The 26836-nt window shown below is 35.9% G+C and overlaps 1 protein-coding gene across 1 annotated transcript; it reads right to left on the bottom strand.

Moving 5' to 3' along the window:
• Positions 1–55: 55 nt before the first annotated feature.
• On the bottom strand, positions 56–26027 carry LOC131841214 (anaphase-promoting complex subunit 1). Its single transcript, XM_059189493.1, has 24 exons — positions 26003–26027; positions 25601–25805; positions 23353–23685; positions 21281–22644; positions 20660–20858; positions 16586–16755; positions 15319–16068; positions 14448–14616; positions 13596–13787; positions 13219–13378; positions 12666–12818; positions 11560–11803; positions 10347–10509; positions 9730–9909; positions 8918–9088; positions 8304–8522; positions 7941–8064; positions 7459–7660; positions 6818–6949; positions 6396–6529; positions 5675–5780; positions 4957–5099; positions 4299–4722; positions 56–4003 (listed from the first exon to the last, which is right to left on the bottom strand). Exons 1-24 carry the CDS (start codon positions 26024–26026, stop codon positions 3566–3568), a joined length of 6399 nt encoding a protein of 2132 aa, XP_059045476.1. The 5' UTR covers position 26027; the 3' UTR covers positions 56–3565.
• Between the last annotated feature and the right edge of the window lie 809 nt (positions 26028–26836).

The following is a 26836-nucleotide window of genomic DNA, read 5'->3' as shown; positions in this document are numbered from 1 at the left end:
ATAATCGTCGTCTGGGTTTGACATTTGTGCGACGTTGAAAATAAATGTATAGTCGTATACAATTACTGTTATTATTATTAATATGTAAACAATTAACAATTTTGCTATATTTATATACACAAATTAAAGATTTCTGAGATGATTAATCATATATGGACATATGACTCCTTCGACTGGTGTCTCAGATGGACTAGTCAAAGGCCTGTTGTGAACGCAACACGTGACATGTGCGCATTTTTTTTTGTTGGCCCAGTTTGAACTCACTACCTCTTGGGTGTAATTCAGGTAATAAACCACTAGGCAACAATGCTCTCATTAATCATACATAATTTAACTAAAGTCAAAACTAATGTAGTAATAAATGAAATGTTCGTATAGTGTTCGAACCATAATGAGAAGGTAACATATAAATATTAATGTATGTTAAATGATTATGAGAAATATCATTAAAAAAAGATGGCTACAACTTCATTAGTAATTTTATGTATCATTTACCTTTGTAATATAATTTGAGGTTAGTCCTTTACAGTATTCTAGATAAGATCAAAAGTATTATAGTAATACTACATGCATAATGCATTATAATTAAACATATAATCGTCACATTTCATCAGTAGACAGCGCAAATTGCGATAACAGTAATAATCTTACAAAATAAAAGAGTTGATACAATTAAGAATTAGAAACAGAAACATTAAACAAATTATTTAACCATATTATAAATTTTTATTTAATTACAAAAAAAGAAAATTTTCTTCTCCAGGAAAAATTAATCCGATATAGTTTACAGGTTTCCACATAATAAAATAACTTCATTGTTATTATTTGGTTTATATTTACGGTGCCTCATTTCGACACAAAGTAAAATATCACAACGCTCAACTAACAATCTAAACTCATACTTAAAATGGCAATGACACATTACATTAAACAATTACTGTACAATGAAGTTAAATTTTATAACTATAATTGAGTATGAAATATGAATGTACTTATATGAACACAAACCTATCTACTTAAGAAACATACATCACACAACACGACACACACCACATGTATAAGTTAGAACGAAACAACAACCTTCAGTGTGGTGCAATTATCTAGAGAGACTGCAGTAAGACAATTATATGTATATAGCTTTGTATGTATGTACAGATATTTCTTTTCTATACTCATGTGAAATTGATATCATTAGCTTACAAATCTTTTTTTCTAAGAACATTTAAGTTCCACAGTTATTCCATGGAATAAAAATAACTATGTAAGTATCAAAATGTATGGTACTTTTTTTAAATTATAGTAGGTTTGGCAGACGACTAGCAATAAATAAGTAGCTTATTTAACATTGATAACATGATGATAGATATTAATCTATCTAATCCTTAAAGTAATCATTATTTGTATACAACAAAGGTATATTTACATAAAAAATGTTTTTACCATTTTAATAGATACCTACATACTATTGATATTTTATGTAGAACATACACATAAAGCCTCCGTCCACATACCTAACATATAATGAATAAAACCGCTAATAATATTTGTTAGCAATTGATAAAATATATCGTATAAAAATAGATTAATACGTTCCAAATATTGTTCCATTTAGTTATTAATTTCTACATGCATTATTAATTAAAATATGCTTTGCACTTTACTCATTTAATTTTTGACAACAAGGCTGTCAATCAGCCTACGGTCCACCTGGTTATAAAGGTCTATATTTATTTATAGTTATAGAGGCAGCCCATTAATGTTTTGAATAAAAGAAAAAAAACATCATACTTGTTTACCAGGCCATTATGACACAAAGATATTGTGTTATAATACTTAATAATGATCTTGAATGCTAGCACGCAACTGTCGGCTGAATTAATTAATACAAAATATATTAATTTATGGTAGTCTATTGCAATCTACCGTCAGTTTGGAGTGCTTTCGATCTAAGTACAGACAAGAAACTCGGCTCTTATTCTTTTGAAATGAACATGTTTTTAATTTAATTAGGGAGAATTGAGTGACCACCAACATATGCTATTGCAATTTTGTCTAAAGGAAATAGTCTAATCAATGGCCAACCTGAACAGACCAGTACTCATACTAATAAGTAAAATATATAAGTGTTCTAGTACGTTATATTACCTTATCAGTTACCAATCTTTCTTATAATTTATTATACATACTATTTGTACACATTTATACGAAACAAGATATGTATGTAATCTATCGTATATGTACATAGATAGATAGATAGATAGATAAAAATTTACATACATACCAGTTAGGTATTTACAATTAACAGATTCAATTAGAATTCCTAATAGTAAATATTTAATTACTGATAGATATGTTAACTATTATTATACAAAGAATAATAATATCAAGAAATTTAATTCCCAACCAACAACCGTTGTAAGTCTATTATTAATAATATTATATATCCTCACTAATAAAAAAACAACACAATAATAAGATATACAAAGAAACGAAAACAAGTATGCGTAACTTGCTTAATCAGTAAATCACAATAAGATAGTGCGCATAATAATAGTTACACGGATTGGTCACGTCAAAGCCATATTGCCATAGGTCAGTTACGGACGCGATGATATTCGTAAGGCGTAGATAGATTCTAATGTTTAAAATACTCAGTTGAAATATCTGATCCCTTTTTATGACTGTGTGTCTTAATATAAAGGATAATCGTGCATATTATTAGAATTTACATACTATCATATTTATTCCGATGTATATGTTATATTACTGTAAAGTTTTTGAAGTTAAGTAAAAGAGTAACAAACAGTCATTCGTCCATACTCTGAAACTTTGCATATATAATATTAGAAAGATTAATATGTACGAGCATCTTTTATAATAAAGACGTCAAAACTGAAGTCGAAACATAATCTAAACTTTCCGTGACAGAATGACGTATGATTCAATTGATATCACGTACCGATAGCATGCGTATTCTAAAGTTTTTAAACATTTAGATTTATTGACTTATTTTTGTAGATCATATATAAAAGACTGTTTGATTAAGAAATACAGGTCGAACCCGAAAAATTCACACGATGTCACAAATTTATAGGTATATAAATACTAGGTATACATAGTATATATTATGATATTGTAAACTTTACGGACAAACTTTGTACCTATGTCTTTTTGTGTTAGTTATTATACTGCCAAACAGCTCGCATTACAACATGTGTTTCGGTATATATTTTAGATATTTAGGAATAATCTGCACAAGTGGTGCTACGGGCGTCACAAGATAACGTGATATCCATGCTGTTCATCTTTTTATGTGACGTTTACCACAGACTGTAATGTTGTTAGTTATTCCAATTATATAAATAACACTTTTTAATAGTACTCGTGCTTCAATAGCCTCATATATTCTTGTATTTATTTATATAAACATAAAGTATCTTTAATTAATTGAAACTATTAAATAACAGTAACAACATTTAGCTAAGACGAACTAACAACACCAATCATGAACACAGTCTCCGTGACATCTCGATCGTGTCACATAGCCACTAGAAAGGGACCTCAATCATCTAAGCAGAGCTTCGATTTTGCTCACAGCTTCCGCACTTAAATTATGCTTCTCAAGACCTAGCAACACTTCTAAGTCGTTATCACTGACAAAGCTATTCAATACGCCTTTAGGCAAATCATTATATATTACGAAAGCGCTTAATATCTTCTTCATTTCTTCTGGAAAAGCATTAATTCTCCTACTACTCGGCAAACCTAGATATTTTCTCAGGTAGGGTGTGATCTTTTCTTCCCAACTATCAAAGATGTTGGACACCTTCTGTTTAATGGCCAGCGTGAACTCAGTTGATATGAGAGGTTCGTTTATCACGTCTTGCCCGTCTACTTTCATTTCATTCATTGATTTCCTATTGTGATTTTCCACTTGTGATAACAGTAGTTTAATTTGCCATATGTGATAGGATGATGGGTCTGTTTTCATTGTTTTTATTATCTAAAAAGAATAATAAAATAGTTAATTCTTAAACAGTAACGTAGTGACAACGAAACAAATTGTATAGACATTAGACATATTACAATATGAAAATTGTGTGTTACAATTATATTGTATTATATTATAAAGGCAGAAATTGTAAAGAATTAGTAATTTAATTTCTCCACACTACTATGTAATGAAAAACGGGATAAAATTATTTTAGTACAGGTATTTATAATGTTACGTACATTATAAATACCTGGTATTTACATTGTTAGATGGAAAATATAACTAAAAAAATAATTAACAATACCTTTAAAAATGTCGTCCATATAGGCAAAGCACATAATATGTCTTTGACAACACATTCATAGGTGACCATACTGAGCGCTTGCGCATGTTCCTGTTCCTCCTTGCTGTATCTCCTGCACTGACACTGTTTCGCCATAAACGGCTCATTCTTTAAACCTTTCCGCTTTTTCGATATCAACAAACAGTCCCCACAAATATTTGAAGCAGTGTCCTTGCTTTTGATTAAATAATGTTTGATAAAGTTCCGGATTTGCTCGTCGTTCGAGAATAAATCAATGTTTTCGGGAGTTGCTGACCAAATATTCGATTTGTCCAGTGTTAATGTTTGTGCCAATATGGTGAGAAAGCCTTGAGGGTCGTCGAGGTATGACAGACATCCGGCGCGTTGTTTTATGTCAATACACCATGTGTAATCAAGGAACGTCCTATAACAAGGAACATTGAAATTTCTGCGTATTAAATAATTATTGTAAAATTTGCGGTTGTTACAATCTGTTTGGTTTATTTTACAATTCGAATTTTTATAGGTTAACTCGATTATAGTGACAACGACCATTTTTTTTTGCTAAAGTATGAAAATATATTTGAAAATATATAATATTTAAAAAAAAGACTTAGTAAAAACTAGCAAATACTTAGTAAAAACTATAAATGCTTACTTTAACACATCCCAATTGCGGTCTCTCTGGAACGTCATAGGCCAGTACCTCGGGTCGTTGATTTTGACCTCCTTCAGTTTATCCAATTCGGGTATAATACACGGCGCCTTCATTTCCTTCACAGCACCCTCAAGATCTATCACCTATCGATAGCATGAGTGATTTATAGATATTTTTAAAGTTTTGTTATAAATTACAAACAATTGACAAAAATGTTTGATTTTGAACTTAAACCCTGCCAGTCCAGTCCATAAGAATTCGGTTCAGTTTTTTTTGAGACCATTCTCTGACTCTTAAAAAATATCTATAATTTATGTACTAGTACATAAAATTATACAAAACTTTAAAATTGCGTGACAAAAATGTTTGATTTTTAGCAACAATTTCTGAGTGTAAAATTCCTGATTGTAAGTAGTAACCGATGTATGTACTCATGAAAAGTTCTATGAAAATCAGAAACGATCACGAAGGATGCCATTATGGTGGACTAAGATGTCAAGACGTAATTTCACTGCCTTATCTCACCTTTTAACATAATCACATCATACAAAACTTTGCGCTAGAAATAGGAGGGACAGAGTTACCCACGCAGACAACTTCATACAAAGTCTAATTTGGTATAAGGTGGATAAATAGCTAAGAATATTCTACATACATCAATTATATAAACTTTGAGTAGACTATCTATACAGTAGTAGTAGTAGTTATGTAGCCATACCTGTATATTAGCATAGCACAGTTTCCCGGTACTAAGATCACGTGGCAATATAAGTCTAGCTTCTACAGCTAACACATATAGATGTCTGAAGGCCTGCAAATGGTACCTGCAAGAATTAAAAAGAATTTACGTTTTTTTAATTCTGCTATAAACATAGATGGTTTGCTTAAATGAAAGCTTATGTTGGGTTCCTGTTAGGAACAAGCTATAGAAATAATTTTTATTCTAATGAATTAAAATTAGAAAATAGATTGTGATAGCAATCTATTTTTAATAGGATTTTGTATAATTGTAATATCATAATATCAGCCTATTAATTGAGCAAATATTATAAATAAATGAACTTTGATTTTTAGATTCTTATTTATCTCAATATTTAAGTTAAATTATGTAGAACACAGTCAAAAATAATTTTTCTTCTCTTTGGAATTTTCTGAAAACCTATATATGTATCCACTTTTAATAATTCATCAGAAACGTTTTCTCATGACGTCATAACAAGATACATTTTTAAATTAAAAATTTGCTAATTTTATGAAATTAAAATTGTAAAATTGATACTATGGAGGCTTCCATAGTATCAATTTTACAATTTATTTATTTACTTAATAGTAAGAACAATAATTTCGTAATAGTTTCGGTCAGTTAAAAACAAAATTCCAATTATATAAAATAATCACTCTTTCTTATCGTAGTTGTAGAAAATATCCTTGTTGTTTACCTATTGTCCTCGCTGTGTGTCGGAAACTTGGGGAAAAAGGCGGCTAGCAATGCCGCTATTGCGGTAGGAGTAGTGCTCAATGTTGCCCGACCTCCTCCCAAAAACAATAGTCCAATAGTACAATGAACTGCCATCTGGAAAAAAATTACATCTTTTACAGCTGTTTTTAGTCGATATTTATGAAAGCGTATAGCAGCACTCATAAAATAACTGAGAATTAACTTTTTTTACATGTTTGCGAAGGTGCTACTTCTCAGCAAACACTGATTTCACTAAGTTTCATAAGACAACTTTCTTAACCTTAGTCTTAGAAGTTTTCGACCGGGAATTCGCGGTGTATAGTGCGCGCAGTCAGTGGCTCGCTCAGCGCCGACAGGTGGCCGCGTTCCGCGTCCCGTGACGTTGCGTGTTAGAAGACTCACCTGGCCGCCGTGTGTGAGCGCGGGCGCGGCGGTGGCGGCGCGGCCCGCAGCGGGCGGTGCGGCGGCCGGCAGGCGCGCGCGAAGTCGCCGGCATACTCGTAACACTGACATATCGCCGCGACCCGCCATTATCTGGTGCATACGACATAACTGTCATTTTAGTAACAGGTGACAACGTTTCGGTTGGAACTATAACTGTATAGGCCTATACAGTAATAATTTCAATGGCGCGAAGGACCAAAATTAAATAAATTTAGTAAATTTTAAGGTTTTTAGTACACATTAATTATACTATTAACCGGATCTTAAAACTTAATATTACAGCTTCTTTTTGTTGCGTGTCGCGAATTTTCGTTGAACAATCTAGTGACGGAAAAAGAAAAATCTACTGTCACCTATTTACATTGATATCGCTGTTACTCGAGTCAGCTCGAGATCACGGCTAGTGCAACCTAATAGAAACATCGAGAAAGGTATCACCTTTATTTGGTATAAAATTTTTGATATAAAAGTTCGTGTTAGAAAGTGTTTAAGTATTCAGCACATATAGTTCAAAACCATATTTTAATTGCAATATAGGCACGTGTTTTAGTTGTCTAACCTGCATAATGAAGAATAAAGTAATAGTGGAGTGGACTAACCATTCCAGCAGCTAGCAGACACACGCAAAGGCAGGTCTCGAGGGTAGACCGGCCAGCGAGCTCGGCGATACTTTTCCCAGCGAGCGTGAGGAACAGCCGCGCGAAGTGCAGCACCGCATCGCGAGCGTCCTCATCGCCCGATCCAGCAAACCGCAGGCCCATTGCGAAGCACGCACCCGCTATTATGTTGCAGTACGCCTGGCTGAAATACAACAGTCATGTATATTAACATTTCAAACATAATCTCTACAGCGTTGAAATATACAAATTTCAGATCAATGGCATAGAAAGCTTAACAGAAGTAGGAATTCCCATACATAATCACCAATTTTCATTTTTTTATTTTCAGCACTTTATGGACCTGTTATTTTTTTCGTAAATCATATATTATATTCTCATGACAAAAAAGGTGAGAATGTTCTAATTGGCTAACATTTAGAATGTCAGCCACAATTTAGTTACTTTACAATTGATAAACTTACTTCATTGCTTCATAATCAATAGTATCGTCTGTGGGCTTCACAAAACAATAAGGTTTTATTGTTGACGGTACTTGATCTTCGATCCATTCTTCACTTGCTTCGATACTGTCCCATAATACTAGTCCTGCAAAATGTCATAATATGAAATATTTCTCTCACCAAGATTTGTGAGATATGATTTGATTGAAGAATGAGATAACGAAGTATTTCTCTCCGTACGCGAATTATATGTATACAGCTCACAATCACCAAGGTCTCACAGCTATTCAGGTTATGTCCTGTTTGCATGACGCTTCAGATGTCAGCAGTTCACAGCTGTGCGCTAGAGACGACATAATATATCATTCTCTTTCCCACATATACCTCTGGCTATGATGCGCAGCATGAGGAGGTCGGGGCGCACGAAGTCGAGCTGGTAGGCGGTGCGCGGCGCCTGCAGCCAGGCGGCGGGCGCGGCGCAGCCCGACCGCATGTACATCAGGCCCAGCGCCAGCGTCGCGCCAGGCGACGTCACGTCCAAGTTCACGGTCGAGCCCTCGCGGATCGCGAACGACCCTTGCTTGTATTTCTCTTTCTGCGCGCCTGAAACGTTTCATTTTATAGGTTTTATTTCGAATCATTGGAGAAAGTCTATTTAGAACAGACGCCGTAATGATGTTGGTGAATTCAAAACGAGCCGTATTTATTAATTATTTAAGTATTTGTTGTACCTTTTTACGCGGTTCCAAATACTACCTAATTACTCTCAAATCCCTATTAAAAAATTACAAACGGTTATAAAATTTCTTTTTGAAAATAAAAGTTGTCTCGCAAAATATTACTTTCAGCAATAAGCGTAACTCTTTGAGTAACTTTTTACAAATTACGTGTATCTTTCTTAGTTCTACAATGCAATTATAGTATATTTTTGTAAGTACGCACTCGTGCACACCAATACTGCGCACGTGAATCGCGTTCGGCACGTGTGTACGTCTGACCTGTGAGAGGTAGTTTGTCGCCGCCGAGCATGTAGGTACGGAGACGACGAGCTACGTGTGCGGGCGCGCGGCTGCCAGACCGAACGCACACCATGCCCAACGCTAGCCCGGCCGCCAGCGCGTAGCCCTCACGTTCCACGCAGTTCTCCATCTCGGGGCCCGGCGGTTTACCTGCGCAATTACAATGCCGCAATACTATTCACTGCTTTACATGAGATAATCTTTCACGAGCGATCAGGAGCACAGGAAAGTCAGCGGGCGCAGTCGTGAGGGATTGCGTTTACCTATTTCATAGATTACATTTTCCAGAGACACGTTCAAGATTCATAAATTGTCAATGACTCTATAATTACTTTGCGTTATAGTCAGATGTCCGGCATTTTGCAATGACAATTAAAAAGGTGCGCACACACGATTGAAGGACGTGGGAATGCGCGAGCAGGCTGTGCTCGCAATCTTTCTCGTTCTCTTTATCTATATTTACATGGACATCCTTTCGTGCGTGAAAGAGAGTACGTCGTATCGTCGTGAAAATTTGAGAGCTATCAGACATCACTTATTCTCTATAATATTTTCACGGCTGGATTTTATGTATTTGTTATACAACAACATTGTTAAAAATCAGTCAAGTCAATAGTAACTGACACGTCTCCTCCTAGTACCTGTTTTAGATTCGTTTTCAGCCAAAAATATGTTTTTATGATTAAAGTGACTATTATACCGCCTTCTAATATTCATGTGACATATGTCCGCAATAAACAAAGAATAATATAGATATTCTATATTTATAAAGGCCATAAATATTTTCTCACCAATTTCATTAAGTAGTACTTGCGCATAATGTGTGTGTCCAGTGTCCTGATAGATAAGACCGACACCTAGTAGTGCTGCTACAAGGATATTCTGCTGGATGTCTAACTCAATCGACGTTGGAGGCAGTAACGGTTCTAAATGGATGCTCATCATTTTTGTTGCTTGAACGTCCATGGTTCCTAAAATATATTATTATTATCATGTATAAAAAATTAAGAAAAAAATGCTGGCTTCGGTGGTCTAGCGGTTTAGCACATAGCTTTACGATGGTCGCGGGTTCGATACCTCGCACGTTGCAAAAATTTGTATTCAGCATATGATTGTTTATATTGCTCTGGGTGTTTTAAATGCATTCATATGCATTTACAAAAAAAAATGTATTTAAGTGTTTATCTTCGCTAGTTCAAAGCTTTTTCATTATGATAACAAAATTAGCTTGAAATATATAGTATATACATAAATGTAATAAAGTTATATAAAATTGTGTAACATAGACAGACTTATTTAAAAACCTTTTCCATATTATTATATGCGTTTCCATGTGCATTTGTGTTGCCCACCTGGATTTACTACTATCAAGATAGTATTATTAACATTGTATGAAGGTATAGTTAACCTCTGTATGTAGCAGCGAGTCCCAGTAGCAAGCCGATGCTGATCATCTCGTGGCATTTGACCAAATACTCGTACATGTTCATGAAAGGCATATCACGCAAATGACCGTTGAGGCCCAACGCCATTAGAAACCCGGCATGTTCTGTGGACATTTCTGTCGTACCCTGTTTGGTAAAAACATTTATTAATAGATTTGATTGACTTGTGATATTAATAAGCACTAGTAGGTACTGCGTTAACATTGAATTAATAATTTCTCACGTCACTAGCATCTCCTTATCTACTTGCTGATTTGAAGTAACTTAATCATGCATAAATGTCTAAAGGGATTTCAATAATGTAGTACACTAATTCTGGATCATAATGTACACTTTTTGGTTATTTTAATCACATAGGTAAACTTGCACGGCCTTATTACAAAAAGATAAACCTGTTTTAGCACTAGTAATAAACCATTCACCAATGTATTTCTTATTACAAAATGAAGTTTATCTCTAAATCGTGATTCGTCTATGGTCTAAAGTTAGACCTGCGATGCCCCTAGTTTAACAGTGGTCTAAATGCAAAAAGTCAAACTCCATTTTAAAAATTGTATTGTAAGTTGTTGCTTTTGGAAAAATATTTTAACTAAATTAAAAATATATTAACTAAAAATATTTAAAGCTAATTTTACGATAATAAAAATATATAAAAGACGTTATTTATTATTTTTTCACTCATTTGACTTTGAAATAGTCACCATTCGAATCGATCCAATAAAAATATCCCGCCGTTCCTTTTCTCCGTATAGGACTCCTACTTGTAATTTAAAACTGATTTTCAGCCTAATAGTACATTAACAAATATTTATATATTAATGAAATATTTATAATGACGACATAGATAAATAGAAATAAATTTATTTTTAGTTTATACATATTTATTTGAAGTTATATTATTTTTGATCTTTTCAGTTTTCTGGTAAAACGGAACGTAATTGTACGCTAACAGACATGAGTGACTGATTTCTGTATGGAATACATAATGAACGATTTAACTGTAGTACTAAGTAGTCCTCTGTTTGATCTGGATTCGTAATAATGTTAGGCTTGTTCCAAGTATTAACTTTAGGAATGGTTTAAACCACGACCATTTAGACCACGTTTCGTCCGAGTTTTAACAGATTTTTTGTAATAAGACCGGCAGTGTTTAGAACAGTATACAATTATACTAACCCTGGGCTTGTTATAAATGATCCAGCTGGAATCTATGCTGGCGCCGGTCATGGGCACGAGCGCGAGCCCGGCGGCGACGCCGTTGTGGAAGGACGGCCACAGCAGGCAGTGCGGCGACGCCTCCGCGGCCGGCAGGCTCACCGGAGGACACCGCGGCGGCGGCCCGCGCCCCGCCACGCACAGCCGCGGCACGCCCACCGGCTCCGTCGGCGAGCACGGCGCCGTGCGCACCGACACCATGCCCCTGCACACACACGCACACGGCTCGCCGCACTACTCTACACCGCGGCGGCGGCCCGCGCCCCGCCACGCACAGCCGCGGCACGCCCACCGGCTCCGTCGGCGAGCACGGCGCCGTGCGCACCGACACCATGCCCCTGCACACACACGCACACGGCTCGCCGCACTACTCTACACCGCGGCGGCGGCCCGCGCCCCGCCACGCACAGCCGCGGCACGCCCACCGGCTCCGTCGGCGAGCACGGCGCCGTGCGCACCGACACCATGCCCCTGCACACACACGCACACGGCTCGCCGCACTACTCTACACCGCGGCGGCGGCCCGCGCCCCGCCACGCACAGCCGCGGCACGCCCACCGGCTCCGTCGGCGAGCACGGCGCCGTGCGCACCGACACCATGCCCCTGCACACACACGCACACGGCTCGCCGCACTACTCTACACCGCGGCGGCGGCCCGCGCCCCGCCACGCACAGCCGCGGCACGCCCACCGGCTCCGTCGGCGAGCACGGCGCCGTGCGCACCGACACCATGCCCCTGCACACACACGCACACGGCTCGCCGCACTACTCTGCACTGGCGACCCACAGACGGCCGCGGTATACCGAGCGACTAACACGCGCCTTATATGGAGCAAGCAAATCTGCATCACAGTGCGCACTCGTCCTCATTGCAGCACAGCACTCTCACAGCATCGTGCGCAGAATCATCCTAAGTTGTTCCTTTTATGAAACAGGAATGATAAACAAGTTTACAGTGTACCTTACCATAGTAACACTTACGTACATATATTAACAGGACCCGTAACAATGATTTTTATGATACCTTTTACCATTTATAATTCATATTTATAACCACAGTATATACCTTGCAATTGGTAGAGCCATTGTACGAGTACTTATAGCAAAAAGATATTTCTCTTGTTCTTCAATGAAGTCGTGGTCTGATACTTCTGGTCTTTGTGTCAAATTGATAGTAACCGGTATTGAAGATTGCAATAAATTGAATACTTCAGTCATCCTATAAAAATAATGTAACTATTAGAAAAAATGTGACATGAAAGACTACTAAATTATAAATTAAGTATTTTGTACTCCAAAAAATACTTAAAATTTAACCACAATATTAAAAAAACACTAAACAATAAAATATATTATCCAAAGTGGTTCCCGTTGATCACGTTTTTTCTTTCTTTCTTTAATAGATAATTTTACTTTGAAGTCTGTTGATATTAGGTACTTATTTAAAAACTGTAACGTATTACAAGTCACATATAAAATATGATCTATCTTTATTTATGTATATTAAATAATCTATTTGTAATCTCCCACAACTTATAAGTTCATGCATAAGTATGTTAGGATAGGAGTGCATGTTAATATCAGCAATACGATCTAAAGTGGCATAATCTTTTATTTACCTGTGGTCTCTTGGGTAAAGCAGAGCAAGGAGTCTTGAGTTGAGATGTTCCATACCGGTTATAGTTTCATTGTCTTCACTCTTGGTATTTACATGTTCATCCATGGCGTTTGTGTTCAGTGAATATGCCGTCTCTTTCTCGAGAACTTCCAGTGCTAAAGCTATTAAGGAAGAAAGTACTTTCATTAAAAAATAAAAACAGTCTTGAGTTTGAAGCCGCGCATCCAGTAAGTCGATGATAGATCGTAATATGATGAGGATCTAGTAGACTTGTTATTTAAATTTGGGTTTTATACGCATAAGATGTATTGTCACCAAATGTCGGTTGGAGAATTTTTAAAGTTTGATTAAATGTTAAATGATATTTGTTCTACTCACTCTCCATATATTCCGAAGTTGATTTAATAGTTTCAGCAATTTCAGCTTGTTGTGATAGATCCTCCCTCATCACGAGTTTGTAAGCCTCTTGTGGCCAATCCACAGGTGGTTCACTTTTGCACCGACTGAATATTGTTAACATCAGGAGACCAATGGCTGGAGGTAGGTTATCAATGTCCCGTAATGTTATACCTGTAAAATACGTAAATATGAAGTACCAATTATCTATTACATCGGGTTATAACACACGATGCAGAATTTCAGCCTGAGTATAGAGCCGAGTGTGTTAAATACATATGTATATCGTACGAGGTTTTTCAACACACTTGATTTTAAATAAACTCAATCATAAAACTGTGATGCATACTGCTTCTTTCCTACGTTTTACTTTTTAAATTAGCGCTCATTTAAACTTAACCGAACATTTAAAAGGATCGTAATGAAACTAAAGTGTGGATAGATTGTATCATGAACATGGATATAGTCTACTATCTTACATGAATACCCTGACGATTGTTATCCCAGATTGAGTAGGTAGAAGTATTGTTACTTATTAACATTATAAAAAACGCAGTATTTGATATATGAACGCTACTTGGCAAGAGGCGAGCTTATCGCAGTCACTTGACTTTTTCTTTGATAGAGTCAGTCAGTAAAAATATTAATCGATACACACAGTTTTTTTGTTATACTCATAACCTTTTTTGCATAATTCAGGTTAGTAGCTATTTACTAACGTTAGGTTACGCTCTCGAGGCTATTTACAAGAAGCAGTCAAAATGACGGGTAACGGGTAGTACCACACGAGGGCTGAAATAGAAGTGATATCCCCCGGTCGTACCCCGGTCTTACCCCGGTCGCAGAGGGCGCGCACGGCGTGGCGGTGGGGGCGGTGGGGGTGGGGGTGGGGGCGGGCGGCGGCGGGCGCGCGGCCGCGCGGCGTGCTGCTGGCGCCCACGGCGTCGCGCCCCGACATCGTCTGTACGCCGCCGTTGCGACCGTACTCCACTATTGTCAGCACCTGCGATCGATATATGATCATTTATTAGAAGACCGACAGCTTTTTTTTTTTATTTAAATACATTTTTCCACAGACATATTCGTCCGTGCCTTTTTTAATTTACTTTAATATTATAATATTTATTTAATTTCCACTTTTGTACAACTCCAGCCGAGATGTTACAATTTGCCTAACAGTGACACCGAGGCAGACCTTATCCGTCTGGCCCAGAACCACCGCTGGCCGGCCGGGTGAGTTGACAACATGCAGTGTCACCCGTCTTTATTTGGAGGATTAGATTTACCAGTATGCATATACAATTATATAAATCTTACACTACTACTAATTTCACAGTTTTCATTACATTGTGCAATGTAAGAATTCATAATGTAACAATACACATTATGAATTCTTACACTGCATATACAATTATATGAAATCTTATTTTAACACTACTTTCAAAGTTCACTATTTGTTGACCGACAGCTTACAATCTAAAACAATAAAGAACTAGTACATCTCTAGAGAAAACCAGTAACAGGTCTTCGGTGACTCAGCGAGCGAGAGTTCACTTAGAATCCTATTAAACGATTTGCTCCTTTTTCTGTAGGATATAAGTTTTTCTAAACCAGGAAATCAGTATTTAAAGCTGTTTACGACGGATACCGTAAATCGAGTACAAAAATTACTGTATTTATATAAAAGAAAAATATATATACTAACCTCAATAATGTTTCTCGACATGTTATTGACGTCGATGAGATGAGGGTAGTATCCGACATCGATATCCCTTAACATTGAGTTCAAGTAGCTAAACACATTTGGTGGTTCCTGATTAAAATATGATGGTGGACAAAGCTTACTCAATACTAGATCGGACATCTGTGAATCTGTTTGATCATAATCTATATTGTACTCTGTAGGAAAATCTAACCAATAGTGATTGACATATCTGTCTAATCTCAAATCTCTCGATATTTGATATAAGAAGCTGGATAAGGGTTTTAAATAGGCCCACAATAGTGTGTTTAGTTTTATCTCTTCATATACCAAATGGAAAGCATATAGCACTTGAACAGTATATGGAAAAAGCAATGAATTTATATTGAACTGCGCACATTTCTCCATCTCCACATTATTTTTTGATTTTGAATTTCTTGTTTGTCTGCCTTCTGAGTTCTGGATGGGATGTAAGTGTAATGTTGACACTAAAGAGTTTCCGATTACTTTATGCATTTTAGTGTTCAACAAATATTCCCAATCTTCATGTGTTCCATCACTAGAGGTTCTTTGCTTTTTGGTTGCCACCTCTGCATGTTCAACTTGATCATCATTCTGTTTGGTTTGGGTTAATCTTTCGACATCATATCCAATTAGTGCAAAGAGGAGGTTAGAAAACATTGACCATTCTTGTTCGGGAGTTAGATCTTGAGTACCAGGTGCATTTCGAACTCCATACCATTTTATTATAACCTGCAGACAGTCACATTTGAAATATTTATACCTATTTAACAGTATATTTGCTTCTTTAGATAAGGATACATACAAGGATGAAAGGTCTTCATTTAATAAATTAAAAATATTACATTTATACAATATTGATTAAGATTTAACAGTAATTAGTTTTTTATAATTTTGACACATAAATGTAATTTATATGTTGATCTATTTCACCTGCATGAAATTTATGATGAGTAAGCTAGTACAGTAAAGTTTCATCAAAATCCGTTCAGTAGTTTTAACAAACATCCATGCATGCATAAAATCTAAACTCACATACTTTCGAGTTTATAATATTAGTAAGATTAATTTATAAATTACATTTACCTAAATATATTACCTAACACCCTATAGTGCTTACGCAGATGAGGTCATTTCTGAAGTAAATAAGATGAGTATGGAAACGCCTGAAATAAAGACCTTTTTATACAGCCGTAGGATTAGATAATTTCTTGATAAGGAAAATAACCAAAAGAATAGGAATACGTACCAGCATGCCGATATCTTTGGGCAAGATGGCTCTGAGTGCGTCACAACAGCGCGCTACAAGCGTGGCGCAGGCGAGCGCGGGCAACGAAATACGGTAAAGGCCTTCCGCGCCATCCGCGCCGAATTGTAGCGTGACGCGAGAACCGGCCGGATCACAGAGACCACTTAATCCTATACAAATAATAAAACTCTTCTTACATAGTTCCCCTAAAAGGTACTTAGTTGAAAAATTACATTTTTCAAACACACATTTACAGAAATTCAAAGAATATTAAAAGTGACATTTTCACAAGACAATTCACACAGCAATATGTAGTCTCAAGTTAAGCTAGCTAGAGCTTGTGTTATGGATACTGACTGGGTATAAATACATAGAATATAATATATATAGAAACATGCAGTACAATGACCATATAGCCTGTACACCAGTCCTAACTTAATTGTTTTGATGATTTTATTTATACCATACTTAACAATCCAACATATAGAAAGCAATATATATTAACACTAGCTGTACCCGCGACTTCGTCCGCGTAAAATAGTGAACTTGACTAAATAATGAAAAAAATATTTAATGATCTAACCCAATAAAAGCCAAATGAAAAAGTTTCATCATTTCATCTTCAAAAATGATACTTCCATACTTAACTAACATATATAACTCTTTCAACCCCTTATAACTTCTTTTCTTAATATATATTTAATAAATAGGCTAAAAATTAAACTTCAAGCTTCTAGCTTTAAAAACGACAATATTTGCATGGAAACATTTGACTCTCTTTTAAATTCCTTACAACCCATTTTTCTTTATTTACATTTAATCAACAGCCTAAAAATCAGTTTCAGGCTTTGAAAATGGCGATATATCTATACAACCTTGCACCTTACAACCCTTTTCCACATTAAAATACCCTATATCCATTCTCAGGGTCTTCTAGATTATATGTTCTAAATTTCATTTAAATCGGTTCAGTAGTTTTGCTTGTATGTGAGATCGAGAGTTATAATATTAGTTATTTAATAAATGTACCCAAAAAATCCAATGAAAAAAGTTTCATCATTCTAGCTTAAAAAATTATGAATTTACATTAAAACTTTGATTTTATTTTACACCCTTAAGGGTAAAATTATTACAAACTATGAATCATCATCTCATCATCTTATATTTTAGGTTGGTGATGATTGACGTTTATTTAATTTGATGATAATTGAGTTTCAAGCTTCTAGCTTTAAAAATGACGATTCTTACATACAACCGTGTTTTTTTAACGTCAGGAAAAAATCTTCATAGAGGCCCACCGGCTTAGGGGCCAAATGGGGACTGCCGGATTCATATCGGCCAAAAACCTGACGACTATTCCTCTTCGATCATGTCGCCGTAGCTATAGGATCGCATATGCATTCTCCAAGACTACCGGCACGGTTCCCATTGAAGGGACCTTTCATCTAGGCGTGCAGGGAATAGCCTCTGCACGCCACCGTAATGCCTCCTTGTGAGCTATGGATCGCCCTAACAATCCTCCACCCTAGGGTCAAATATGGATTCAATGGCCACGCTGATAGACTCAGTTGTCCATCGAATCCTCCCCTCCCGCCGGTGACCTGCGCTGCGGCCGCGGCCCTGGCCTTGGCAAGCGACACAATTTTGTGCTACCGACTCCATGGTCCGACTTGCGGTTAGCCGCAGCGCAGTACCAGCAACGTGGCGATGGCGCGACACATCTCGCGGTCTTGTGGCCGCCCTGACCACGGCGATAGCACCTATCGCTGCAGTCTTCCCCTGCAGTGCACCGTTGGCCTACGTGCCCCGTGAGCAAGCACCTTACCTTAATCCGACCCGCCTGGATTAGGGTTTAGGCTGCTGCAACCGGGCATCGCACCCAGTTTGAGCCCACGCCGGAGGGAGTGCACCGGACCTCGCCCGCCTGTATGCTTGTATCCGCCCATCCTCCCACTCGCGGCAACGACGTTCTCAGATGTTACTGAGTCGTCCAGGTCACATAGTCTCAGCTCAGCCGATTTCTCCGGCCTGGTGACCCGGACTTTTTCTACTGGCAAGATCACTAACCTTGCGGCTAGTGAGTTCGCTTTGTCGCCGGTATCGGCGCCTGGCACTTCTAGGATGCGACAACCAGTCACACCCAGCCGGAACCGTAGGTCGGACAACCTCGTATGCATGGCATGTACCCTTTCAATCCCTTATAACCCTTCTATCGCATCCAAAAGTATCCTATGTGCTCTCTCAAGATATAGACTAATTGTGTACCAAATTTCACTTAAATCTGTTCAGTAGTTTTGGCGTGAAAGTAAGTGAGACTGACAGACAGACAGAATTACTTTTACAGTTATAATATTAGGTATTTAATAAACTAACTAAATTCAATAAAAAAGTTTCATAGATATGGCTCCAAAAATGGCGATATTACCTAAAATCTTTCATCCCCTATTTTATTTTACCCCCTTAAGGGTAATTTTATACAAATTTTGAATGTCATATTCATTCATATTTAATCAACAGCCTCAAAAATAGGTTTCAAGCTCCTGGCTTCCAAAAAGAGGAATTTACATAAAAACTTTTATCCCCTATTTTATTTAACCTCTTAAGGCTAACATTTTTATAAACTTTGATGGCCTATTTATTTATATTTAATCAACAGCCTCAAAAATAAGTTTCAAGCTTCTAGCTTCAAAAATGACGAATTTACATTCAAACTTTCATCCCCTATTTTATTTTACCCCCTTAAGGGTAACATTTTTACAAAATTTCATGGCTTATTTATTTATAGTCAATCAACAGCCTCAAAAATCAGTTTCAAGCTTCAAAAATGACAAATTTACCTAAAAACTTTCATCCCCTATTTTATTTTAACCCCATAAGGTTAACATTTTTCAAAATTTCCAGGCTTATTTATTTATAGTCAATCAACAGCCTCAAAAATCAGTTTCTAGCTTCAAAAATGACAAATTTACCTAAAAACTTTCATCCCCTATTTTATTTTACCCCTTAAGGGTAAGATTTTTACAAACTTAGTATGTTATATTTATTTATATTTAATCAACAGCCTCGAAAATAAGTTTCAATCTTCTAGCTTCAATAATAACGAATTTACATAAAAAAAATATCCCCTAATTTATTTAACCCCCTTAAGGGTAAAATTTTTAATAACTTTGTAAATCCTATTTATTTATATTTAATTAGCATCCTCTAAAATAAGTTTCAAGCTTCTGGCTTCAAAAATGACGATTCTTCCATACAATCTTTCATCTCCAATTTCAAACCCTTACAACCCTTTTTTCGCATTAAAAAGTAGCCTATGTCCTTTCTCAGGGTCTAGACTATCTGTGTACCAAATTTCATTTAAATCGGTTCAGTAGTTTTGGCGTGAAAGCGAGACAGACAGACAGAGTTACTTTCGCATTTATAATATTAGTAAGGAAGTAAGGATCAACAGCCTCAAAAATCAGTTTCTAGCTTCAAAAATGACAAATTTACCTAAAATCATCCCCTATTTAATTTACCCCTTAAGGGTAAGATTTTTACAAACTTAGTATGTCATATTTATTTATATTTAATCAACAGCCTCGACAATAAGTTTCAATCTTCTAGCTTCAATAATAACGAATTTACATAAAAAAAAATATCCCCTAATTTATTTAACCCCCTTAAGGGTAAAATTTTTAAAAACTTTGTATGTCATATTTATTTATATTTAATTAGCAGCCTCAAAAATAAGTTTCAAGCTTCTACCTTCAAAAATGACGATTCTTCCATACAATTTTTCATCCCCAATTTCAACCCCTTACAACCCTTTTTTCGCATTAAAAAGTAGCCTATGTCCTTTCTCAGGGTCTAGACTATCTGTGTACCAAATTTCATTTAAATCGGTTCAGTAGTTTTGGCGTGAAAGCGAGACAGACAGACAGACAGACAGAGTTACTTTCGCATTTATAATATTAGTAAGGAGTAAGGATAGTAAGGATAAGGGTAAGGATAAGGAAGTAAGGATTGTTGTAGCTGATGTACCATATCGAAAGAAAATTTGATAACGTGTGAAAACAAAATAGCAAATATTACCTAAAGTTTCTTTTTGTTCGATCCTCGAAACAGAACTGTGAGGGACCGGTGATAGGAGATGTAAAGCTGAATCGTCAAAATTCGCGTCAGTGCAACGGCTTGGTAACAAACTGCTGCGCCTTGGGAATGGCGATTGGAATGTAGAACGTTTAGTATAAGGAGAGTCTATTAGACGCGCCAATACGCCGCCAACATGTACCTAGAAAGAGTTTGTATTAGAAATTACTATACAAGTATTAGTATACATATAGGTTAATATAGTCACTATTTTATTCATTAAGTACATAAATATACATTGTGCCAAGTAAATAAACTAAGTATGTCATAAATTACTTGAAAACCATCCATGTCAATTATAGCTGTTTGAAAATGTTGCAACTTTGTAAACATTTTAGTTACAAAACAATAAAATTAAATGAAATTGTTGTAATAATATCTTTACAAGGCAAATAAAAAACTTAATATATTTAATTGAATTAGGCGTTATTTTGCGGAAGTCCATTTCATTTAATATAAATCCATCGAGTAGTAAAAAATTTAAGACCAACATGCAGAAGTGCATGTAGAAACAGAATAATGGCAACAATATAGACCATGTCAACAGTAAAAGTTCATACATACCTTGCCAACAAAACTGTTTCCTGACTGTAAAATTATATTGCCAGATTCATCAATCAATGCGATCATTTTCAAATTATCTAACACAACCGCGTCCTTCGCATAAACTGATGATATAGAACCCACAATGATATTGCTCTTGGTCGACTGTCCATGGGAGTGTGATTTCTGTAATCTTATAATCTGAAGTCGACTTACACCATTAACTTTTATCATGCAACATAAGTAATCATGTCCAACTAAATCCGTATGCAGAAATGTTTTTATATCAGACTGGGATTCTATAGGATCTCTTCGAATTGACTGACTGTCAGTCCATATATGATCTAAACATATATCAGGATATAAAGGCAACGATGGCGGCGTTTGAGCCACAGCATGGGGCATCATTGATACTGATGAAGCTTGGCCTATAGATGCATGCGGCGACATACCTTGCTGATGAAAAATACTGGCCATTGGACTATTCAAACGTGAATGGGAGTGAGTAGGTGTGCTAGGACCTCTCTTAGAGTGATAAGGACTCCCAATTCCAGTAATCCAACTCGTAGCATTTCGTCCCACATTGCTATGCATTGGACTACCCACAAAATCGCATGACTGACTAAATACTCCTGTAGTAGAATTTAAATTTGGACACATAGTCAAACATTCCTCCCGAAGTGCTTTGCGAATTTTCCACAAAGAGTGTGTAGCTATTTTCCAGTCATATAAAAGGACAATACTTGGGTTTGAACTCACAAATATTATTTGCCAATCTCCATCAGTGTAGTATTGCAAACCATGTGATGACTTCATTAATATAGGAGTTACTTCATCCAACGGATGGGATAAAGAGAAACATGTAGGTAGTGGAACATCATGTTCATAACCTGATATGGATTCCGCACGTAATTTTGCGCTCATGTTGAATGGAAAGTTTGATTTTGATCTTGAAAATGTACTGTTGTTATGAGATTCATTCAGTTTAAAAAAAGAATTTGCTAATAAAGAATTTTGAATTAAAGGTGTTGCTTCTTTTTCTAGTAAGACACCATATTTCATTGGCCATATTTTTTTAACTTGAAATGGTACACTGTTTATATATTCCCGACCATCAGTTCCAAATACTCTCATACATTTGTTATCCATTAAGAGAATAGTAGAAATTACTTTAGTCTGAATATGTTCAGTAGTATCTTCAATTTTGATGTTTTTCTTGATATCCCCTATTTGTGAATTTAATGCATCAATTAGCATTGTATTATTGATGTTTACATGAAAATTACAAAAATGTGCATGTTTTATAGGGTTTTCCAAAGTATAACAACAAATTGTTTCTCTGTGTTCAGACGCAGAGAGTTTTGTAGCAGGTGTGGATATTAGGCCTGAAAATAGTTTAAAAATTAGTTTTGTCAATTTAAGAACATGTTAGAAATATTTAATCCTCATACATTCATCTTGCGGAGAAGCTCTATCAACATATACAAGTAGAGCAGTTGAGATTACCAACAACATGTAGGTGTAATATGTATATGTGTATATTTTACTGTATTTTTTTATACTGGCTAATAATTATGACATGGTGCACCTGCATATTATAGTAGTTGGTGGGCTACCAGTGTAATATGGCTCCAGATAGAGTAATCTAAGGTATTCCTCAATTTTATTAATTGATCATAATGTAACAACAATTATCATCCACATTTAACGGAGTATAGTTGAATTCAACAAGGGAGGCATGAACTCTCCTCAAATCTTTCTCAAATTAATTTTGTTTTTAAGTAGTATTTTTTATCACCAGAAACTTACTAAGCCAAATTTGAACTCACAATGTTATACTGAAAGGTCATGAATTCTAAATAAAGAATGTCAAGGTAGTAAAGCTTAATAGCTTAAATATCTTATGTAGGAAAAAGTACAACAGTTTACCCATGATCATGGAGGGTTGTAACACTGCCAAAATATTGGGTACTGAATTTAAATAAAACATGGTAAAATTCCATAATTTACTAATGTATAATTAGCAAATTATGGAATTTTACCATACATATATATAGATATAGATTCTATAAAATTTATATTAAAAAAATTACCTTTCGACCAAACAGCAGTACACCCCTTGACATATAATTCCTCTTCATAAGAGCAATCAGTTCTAAAATTTAAGGGCCTTTTGTTTGGACTTTTATACTGACCAGAGGTTAGATTAAATTTTTTAGACATATTACTAGAGCTATTTGCACTGCTTCCTCTAGATGGTCCAGCTGAATTAAAACATTCTGTATCCATTTTCTTGGCACCACACAAAAGCTCAGATTTAATTGATGCATTAAAGTCACTTTTGACTCGGCTTGGGGGACGAAAAGACTCGGATGCATAATCATATTTATTCTCCTTCGAAGACATGGGTGGGTCATCATTAATTTCTGAAATATTTTAGATAGAACTAAAATTATCTTTCAATTATTAATATTCCAAATGTATTGGGAATGGAAGTAATTTACACTTGCTTACTAGCATTACAGAAAATGAATAAAAACCAATATTGTCTATACATTTACTTCCCACCTTCTGCATGCAAAGAAACTGTTTATGAGTTCAATAGTTTTAATTAGCAATAATGAGTAATGAGACAAGAGTTTGTTTTATGCTTACAATGTGTGGAATCAAAGAAAATCTTCCTCACAAATTAATTAAAAATAAAATATTTAAATAATCCATAATTTCTTACATAATACAAAATTATTTAAAAGAGCAACATACAAAATTCTCTTTCCTTCTTCCTGTGATGAGACAGTTTTTTAGAATGAGCAGTAGATTGAAAAATAAATGTGATGAAAAGTGCTTCAAAGTAAGTTTATTTGTGTAAATGATTTTAAATTCAATTCTATTCTATACATTTCAATATTTATATTTATAAGACAATAAGTGTACCAGGAAGGAATTCTGCTTTACATCATCTAGATTGGCTCAATCTAGATGATGTAAAGCAGCTTGCTGTTAGTATCTGTATTGTATTGTAGGTTGGACTACATTTTCCGCAATTGGCCTCTCATTTGGGCCATTGTGCGTGTAGAGCCAGGCTACTAACGTAGCCCGCCAAACTCCTCCCAGAAGCGCAGAAGTCTCCTGGTGTCTTCGCAGGCTTCACGGAGCGACCTCACCGTTCCGAGGATTTGATTTCGTTGTGTGGTCACTGCTATGCACTCCAGGATTACGTGAGCGGCCGTTTCCTCGGCTACAAAGCAGCCCCGGCATAGGGTACTGTCTGTAGCACCTATATTGTACAGATGTTTGTTTAAGGGACAGTGGCCCGACATTATCCCTATCATTATTTTAATGTTGTGCCTGTCCAGATTTAGTAGGCGTTTTGTCATTCATTGATTAGTTCTAGGAATTGCCACTTTTGTTTGCAATCAGTGGTTTGTTTCCATCTTTGGTTTTGTATCTCAGTCTTTGGCGAATGCAGGATCAAAATTGTGAGAATGGTATTGGCAAGAGCGGGAGGGGGCCTGCTACCGTCATGCCTGATCCTCTCTCATGCACTATGCCCTTTTATCCACTGGCTCTGCAACTTTATCCATGATATTGTGATATTCGATTATTAATCTGTTGGTCGATTTCCTGTTCTGTAGTGCTTTTAGCACGGCTGCACTGTCTGATATAAATTTTATGTTGAAGTTGTTGACACCTAACCTTTGCACTGTTCGCGCTGCCTCAGTCAGGGCAAAGCATTCACGTTGGAAAATCGAACTGTGTGTACCGAGAGGTATGTATAAATTCATGTTGAGGTCAAGGGCTTCAACTCCTGAACCGTTTTGTGTTTTGGAGCCATCTGTGTATATGCATAGTTCATTTACTGCAGATTGGTCTTGTTCCTCCTGATTCATTTGTATCTGGTATTTTCTGTTAAATGAATGATATGTTTGAGTTCTGTCACACGGAGCGGCAATCCTATTGTGTGATCTTTCTCTTTGGAGAGACACGCTTTTACCTTGACTGCTTGGTTGTTGTTTTCCATATTTATGTAGAATTGCCTCCAACATTCCTGTTGTCTTTGGTGAATTAGTTTTTTATATTGGTTTCTCGAAGTTGTGTATTTATCCCAGTCACTTTGTGATCTATTATTTATAGCTACATTGAAAGTTTTCTTCAACTTCCCGCGGTATTTCTCTAGCTCGAGACACCACCAGTGTTGCCTACCTCTGATTTTGTTAGTATCATGACAGTATATTAATATGACCCAAATGCTTCTGGCACCTTGAGGTATACCATGTGGCTTTTTGGGTGTAAAGAATTCCACAATCCTGAAATGATGGCATAAAATTCTTATAGACTTACCCTGTTCATCCCTGGAATACACTTCTCTGACAGTCCACCATTCCCTGTCCTCTGCCTCCTTCACTTCCAATAGACTCTCATCTTTTATAGCAAAGTTAGTTAACTTGTATAATAGTGAATTTTCAGAGATAGAATTATTGTGACCTTTGTTGTAAATTTTGCCAGGGTGTTTCGTTACCACTGTCCTGCCGTGTGGCACAAACTCCTAAAACATAATGGAATATGTAGTTATTTTGTAGGTATAGTACATGCAAATAGTTCTTGGTTTCCCTTGCAGAAAATATGTTATAGATTCTGAGATTCAAAATTAGAAATAAGATAGACAATTCGTGGCTACCTTAATTTAAAAAAAATGTTTAATAGATATACAAAAGTGTTAACAATTTCATAACTAAAACATACCAGAGGTTCGGAGGCGGCAATCATTGTTTTCTCATCCAGATTTGAAACAATATGCGAATCAACGCACGCTCATAAGCACAAAAACTGATTTAGTAGTGCTAATTTGCTAATGCCTTTCCAAATATTCTAACAAAATTTATTCAACCGGTGGAATAAATTTGAAAAATAATAATATTGTTTCTTTTGTCTATATACTCTGTGATAATTCTCGAAATTGACGTCAAAAGTGCTCTGTGTAGACAGAGAAAATAATTCTGTATCTGTGGCTGAATGATATTGATACTGTTTTCTCTGTCTACGATTGATACCCAAATTTTAATACTATAGGTCTACTGGAAAAGGAAAAAATTAACACTAGCAATACTGGAGAAATTGGAATAAAACGTTTCGATACTTTTTTTTCTTTATAGCTAAATTTTTGTGTGATACATATAATATAAAAATATATAAATAAAGCAAATATAAAAATTTATCCAATGATAAGTATAATTTTTGAAAATTACTATGGGGTTCCAAATTTAGATGAAAACTCCAATTACTCTGTTCATGAGTTTATTAATTTATTATAAGTTATCAAGAACTTGATGGTTCCAAATACTGTACATCCATACAAAAGTCTTCATGGAAGGAGGAAGACGTAGTATTTATGATAAACCTTTCCTCCTGCATCTCAGTTAATCGATTTTGTTCTGTGAACTGATTTACAATTTTTATTACTTGTTGACAAGATTTTTGCCATTCATCCCTATTTGAGAGAAAGCTTCTTCTGTTAAAGATTTTATATCACTTGCAGGTCTATTTATCGGATATTTAGATATCGGTCTATTTAGGATA

This window comes from Achroia grisella, unplaced genomic scaffold, assembly GCF_030625045.1.
Source record: "Achroia grisella isolate CSIRO2021 unplaced genomic scaffold, CSIRO_AGI_Agris_v1 utg1063, whole genome shotgun sequence".
NCBI lineage: Eukaryota > Metazoa > Arthropoda > Insecta > Lepidoptera > Pyralidae > Achroia > Achroia grisella.
Note: the sequence above shows the minus strand (reverse complement) of the source record. Positions and strands in the feature narration are given on the sequence as shown.

What these genes read in the sequence shown, in the direction of transcription:
- LOC131841214 (XM_059189493.1), bottom strand. Translation starts at nt 26,026, where the DNA reads ATGATTGCCGCCTCCGAACCTCTG. An exon ending in CGACAAACTACCTCTCACAG is followed by an intron (nt 8,523 to 8,917) that starts GTCAGACGTACA and finishes GAAACGTTTCAG; the next exon opens with GCGCGCAGAAAGAGAAATAC. An exon ending in TATGGACGACATTTTTAAAG is followed by an intron (nt 4,004 to 4,298) that starts GTATTGTTAATT and finishes TATTCTTTTTAG; the next exon opens with ATAATAAAAACAATGAAAAC.